The sequence below is a fragment of the Quercus suber genome, unplaced genomic scaffold (assembly GCF_002906115.3).
Source record: "Quercus suber isolate HL8 unplaced genomic scaffold, Cork oak 2.0 scaffold_183, whole genome shotgun sequence".
In the NCBI taxonomy this organism is placed as follows: domain Eukaryota; kingdom Viridiplantae; phylum Streptophyta; class Magnoliopsida; order Fagales; family Fagaceae; genus Quercus; species Quercus suber.
The window spans coordinates 643,280-649,073 of record NW_027069641.1 but is presented as its reverse complement, the minus strand read 5'-3'; the positions used below and the strand labels follow the sequence as shown (position 1 = coordinate 649,073).

At 42.8% G+C, this 5,794-nt stretch overlaps 1 protein-coding gene across 1 annotated transcript; it reads right to left on the bottom strand.

The window, feature by feature from the left end:
* Nucleotides 1–4,201: 4,201 nt before the first annotated feature.
* On the bottom strand, nt 4,202–5,536 carry LOC136069676 (uncharacterized). The gene has a single exon (XM_065778432.1). It carries the CDS (start codon nt 5,534–5,536, stop codon nt 4,202–4,204), a length of 1,335 nt encoding a protein of 444 aa, XP_065634504.1.
* Between the last annotated feature and the right edge of the window lie 258 nt (nt 5,537–5,794).

Sequence of the window (5,794 nt, the reverse complement as noted above, 5' to 3'; positions counted from 1 at the left end):
ATATATATATATATAGTTGAATGTGTAAGAGAAATACAATTATAAATGTGAATCTTCCAAGGCCAAGGAATCTTGTTGATTACACATAATCAGTTTAAATTTCCGTTGATCTTATTTTTTTCAAATAGCTCAAGAAAGTCTTCATAAATTAAAATTAAAATTACATCTTATATCTATTTTCCTAGTGTGGTCAGAATAACTAGTAAAATAGAACTCCGAAAACATATACTATCAAACATGCATGAACACTTTCGCATTAGGACTAAGGGAGTCAATCTCGTACTAGAGGTTATACCGGTTTGACCAGTGGAATGATATATTTCGGTACCGGACAATATCGGTGTACAGTTTCGGGTTTACTGTTATTTTTTATATTTATAAATATATATATATACATACATACATATATATATATATGTATGTATGTATGTATGTATGTGTGTGTGTGTATTATAATAAATATAAAAGTTTACCATAAAACATTACCTTAATTCAGAATAAATTATTCATGGTTTTAGACTTTAGCATCAATTAAAAAAAAAAAAAAAAACACAATAAAAAAAAATAGAAAGCTTAATTGTTCATTGCATACTAAGAAAACAAATAATATTAATAAGTTAATGCAAGTAAGTTACCATTCTGCACTTACAAAAATTCAAAAATTACAAAAAAAAAAAAAAAGATTTTTTCCTGTACCGGTTGGTACGCTTAATATTGCCCGAAATTAGCCGGTATGGCTAGTACCAGTACAGTACATACAGGCCGGTACTAGTACGGTATGGTCCGTATAGACTACTTTGATTAGGACAGCTTTGAGATATATATATATATATATATATTTTTTTTTTCAATTTAGTATATGGTGATAATATCAATTATAGGTTATAGTGGAAAGCTTCTTAACACAAACGATGACTTAACAACAAAGATTATTCAATAGCCATGGTAACACAAGCATGAAAAACCTTTATATTTTATTTCTCTCTTTTTGCATTAAACATCATGTTTTATATAACCATTAATCTAGCTGCTTACATAGTTTCAAAAAAAAAAAAAAAAAAATCTAGCTGCTTACATTAAGAGTCCAAATTGGATACAACTTATTTTGCTGAAAATTGAAAACACTGTAGCAAAATAATTTTTAAATGTGTAAATAGTGTCGTGGGACCCATTTTTAATGAAAAAGTTGCTAAAAAGTGGAGTTTGTATGTCCTATAAATAGTGCACGGGACCAACTGATGTGGTTAAAAATGAGTTGAAAAGTCAAATAGTGCAGCTACTGTTCATGAACAGTAGCCACACCTTCAATTCGCTGAGCTAAACGCGTGCCAAAAAAAAAAAAAAAAAGAGAGAGAGAGAGTAAAACGCACATTTGCGCAAAACGTGAAATGTAAACGTGGATCCAAACCCACAATAAATATCATTTTGAATTTACTATGGTTTCAGGTTAAATTGGAAGAATCTTAGGATTTTTTTTTTTTTTTTTTTTTTGAGAAAGAGTTATACTTGCTACATGACGATTTCCAAATGTCTCTTGTTTTAAAGAATAATGTTTTGCGTTGTGTAACGATATTATTAATGGATATTGTATTTCTTGTCTAGTAACTATTTATTTTAAGGGCTCTGTTGTTGAATATTATCTATAAAGTTATCACGTTTATTCATTCTCAAAAAAAAAAAAAAAAAGTTATCACGCTTATTTTTTTTTTTAAATAAATATTATTGATGATGCCGAAAATATCAACAATGAGTTGCACAATGTTCGTACCCTCGAATCGACACCTGCACAAAGAAAAGAGGACCTAACAGAGAGCACCGGTGTGGTGCCGGCCAAATACCCTCCGAAGGTCAAGTTAGAACTTCTTTCAACTCTAGAGTCCTAGAGAGGGGTTCATTATGCGTAACTCGATTTATGAGAGTATTAGGCTTTTATAGTAGTTGAGGGTTGACCTTTTTCCTTAGAGTAGAAGTCTTTTCCTTATAGGGATCCTCATGGGCGCGGATTGCGGAATCCTTTCCTTATAGGATTCTAATACTGATCGTGGGATACGAATAATTTCCTTAAATATCACGCGCGGAGGCCAACTCAGAATTTTACACATATCCGTCGGCATAGGGGTCGTCGGCTTGCCTTATCCCCGTCAGCCATGTCGTCGTCAGTTCGTTGCAGCGCTACCCAAGGCTCCGAATCCGCATCCGTCAGCCTTGGATCCCTTTGCTTTTCCAGTTGTCCGAGGGCATCAGCTGACCGGTTGACCATGATTTATTTTTACGTATCAGTTGCCCCCTACTCCATATCTCCGTCAGTTCAAGCTGACGGGCTATGGAGTTATCTTTGTTGCTGACCTTCATTTTAGCTAGGACAGAGAAAATATTACGGTTGGAATTAAATGCTTTGGACACGTGGCGAGTTTCGGTTGGCTCCGCTTCTGGACGAGGGCATCGCTTCGTCTTCCGTGCGTTTTCCTTATGTATATATATATGGCCCACCTTTCCCTATTTCTTCCTATTTGTTTTTGGTGATTCCTGGAGAACTAATCCGTCACCATACTCCGTCAGTACTGCCATTATTTCTCTCGTCACCTCGTTAACCGTCACTTTTGAAAAACTTGTAAGTTTCTTTTCTTTCTTTGCACACTTTATTTCAATTATTTTCTTTAAAGTGAGGTCGTCATCCTAGGTGCTTAGTTTACACCCGTCACTTGTAGGTAGATGTCGAGTGACACGTCGAGTGACCAGTCGTCGGTCCGCGAAGGAGCGGGCTACGACGAGGTATTTGGTTCAGGCTCAGGTAGTGAGTCTGGGAGTTTCTCCTGGTCGTCAGAGAGGGAAACGTCGGCCCATACTCCCGTTGAGGAAGTAGGAGGTCAGGGAAACGGCGGCCAAGAGGAAGAAGTAGACGAGGAGGGTGAAGTTGGAGTAGGAGAGAGAAATAGTGACGGGGATGAAGGTGACGAGGAGTCTTGTGAAGGGACTTCTGGAAGTCCTGGAGGCAGTCGTCCCTTCATCCTTCCCAAGGACTGGGCTGTGAATAAGTTCCTTCCAAAGATGACACTGAAAATTTTTAAGGAATTACGCACCCGTTTCCAAATCCCCGACCATATTCCAATCCGTCTGCCTAGGGAGGGTGAGAAATGTTATACGGGAAGAACTGCAGATGTTGGCATGTACGATGCCATGTTTGCTACCGGGTTGAGATTGCCTCTGACGGCTTTACACCGTCAGCTGGCTGATTTCCTTGGTTTATCCGTCAGTCAGATTGCTCCAAACTCGTGGAGAATCTTTCTTAGTGCTAAGCGGCTGGGGAGACAGCGAGATAGAGAAAGAGTTCTTCTCCTGGTTGCGAGGGACTCAGCAGTGGTGGGGAAGAGAGGTAAGCTTTCAACTCCTCAAACGCTTGTTGGCACTCAGTGGTCCACTCGAAAGACCTTTTTAGCGTGCGAAAGAAGGGTAAGCATTTGTCTGTTGCCCTGGAGACGAACCTGTTTAGCGCTGCTATCTTGCCGTTGAGGCTTTGTACTTCCTTCACATTCTTTGGTGGTGCCATCTCCATTATAGCCCGGATCTTGTCTAGATTGGCCTCGATGCCCCTCTGGGAAACCATGAATCCTAAGAATTTTCCTGCCGTCACCCCAAAGGCACACTTCCCTGGATTAAGCTTCATGTTGTAAGAGCGAAGAGTGTTGAACGTTTCCCTAAGGTCTTCTAAATGATCTTCTTCCCTTCGACTTTTAACCAGCATATCATCTACATACACCTGGACGTTTCTCCCGATCTGCCGTGCGAACATCTTGTTCATAAGCCTTTGATATGTTGTGCCCGCATTTTTTAGACCAAACGACATTACCTTGTAGCAGAAGAGGCCTTGGCTGGTTACGAAGGAAGTTTTTTCTTGATCATCATCGTGCATCTTGATTTGGTTGTAGCCAGAGAAAGTGTCCATGAAGCTTAACAGCTGGTGTTAAGCCGTAGAGTCTACTAGAGTGTCGACTCTCGGGATAGGGTAGCTGTCTTTAGGGCATGCCTTGTTTAGATCGGTGAAGTCTACACGCATCCTCCATTTCCCGGAAGCTTTCTTGACCATCACTATGTTTGCTAGCCAGTCAGGGTAGTAGACTTCTCTAATAAAATTTGCCTCTCGCAGCTTGCGGACTTCTTCGGCTATGGCTTGGTCCCGTTCTGGGGCGAAGACCCGCTTCTTCTACCGGATGGGCGGAAAGGATGGTGATACATTCAGCCTATGCACCATGACGAAAGGGTCTATTCCTGGCATGTCCTCGTGACTCCAAGCGAATACATCCTGATTCTCTTTGAGGAATGCTGTAAGTGTTTGCCGGATTGCGGGACTTGCAAGGGTTCCAATCTTTGTTGTCTGGTCAGGTCTGGAGTCGTCCAGGGGTATTTCTTCAAGCTTCTCGACTGGCTCCGTCGTGCTCCGGTACTTTTCTATGCTCATGGTTTGGAGGTGATCATCCATTTCCATCATGGCTACGTAGCATTCACGTGCGGCAATCTGGTTTCCACGTAGCTCTCCGACTCCGTATTCTGTTGGGAACTTGATCATTAAATGATAAGTTGAAGTTGCTGCCTTCCACGCGTTGAGGGTGGGTCGCCCTAGGATAGCATTATAGGCAGATGAATGGTCGACCACGAGGAACATTACGTCTTTTGTGATTTGCTGGGGATAGTCGCCTGCTGTCATAGCCAACGTGAGCGCACCCAGCGGAAACACCTTTGCACCTCCAAAACCGACAAGTGGGGCATTCGTTGGAACCAGTTGTTCCCTGCTGATTTTCATCTGCTGGCATGCCGGGTAGTACAAGATGTCTGCCGAGCTGCCATTGTCGACCAACACCCGATGCAAGTTGTAGTCCCCAACCTGTAGGCTGACAACAAGCGCGTCGTCGTGCGGGTGGTGAAGACGTCGCGCATCTTCTTCCGAGAACTCGATAATGGGGCTTTCCCTTCGAGCTACCTTTTGCACTGGACCCGTCAGCTGGACGTTTTGTACCATCCGGAGGTACGTCTTTCGAGCCTTTTTGGACGGCCCGGTAGCCATCCCTCCTACAATCATTCGTATGTCACCAACGGGAGGTCTTGGACGGTCATTATCTCGTCGGGAGGGGTGCTCTAGAGGTGCTGGATCCGCTCTTTCCTTGCTTACGAATTTCTGCAATTTCCCTTGCCTTATAAGGGCCTCGATTTGTTGCTTCAAGTCGTAACAGTCGGCTGTGTCATGGTCGTGATCTCGGTGAAAGCGGCAGTACTTGTCTCTAGAACGCTTGCTAGGATCCCCCTTCAGCTTTCCAGGGAAGGTCAGAGCCCCTTCATCCTTAATTTGCATTAGGACTTGATCTATTGGGGCGGTCAGCGGGGTGAAGCTTGTGAATCTCCCTCCCGGAGGTTTAGAACGTCTTTCGTCTCTTCGATCTCCTGTTCTGGGCCTCTTTCTCCCTTGGTCTGGTCGTACATCTTCCTGCCTCTCCCTTTTTCTCGGCTTCTCTTCTCGGGCCTGCAACGCGTCCTCAGCATTCATGTACTTAGTAGCCCTGTAGAGTACCTCCGACATGGTCTTCGGGTCGTTTTTGTATAGGGAGAACAAAAACTTGCCCTTTCGCAACCCATTTGTGAAAGCTGCTACAAGTATTTTGTCGTCGGCTTCGTTAACCGATAGCACTTCCTTATTAAAGCGCGTTATGTAGGATCTTAACGTCTCGTCCTCTCTTTGCTTGATACTCATCAGGCATGCCGTGGACTTCTTATACCTGTGTCCCCCAATGAAGTGCGTAGTGAA

What these genes read in the sequence shown, in the direction of transcription:
- LOC136069676 (XM_065778432.1), bottom strand. Translation starts at nt 5,536, where the DNA reads ATGAATGCTGAGGACGCGTTGCAGGCCCGAGAAGAGAAGCCGAGAAAA.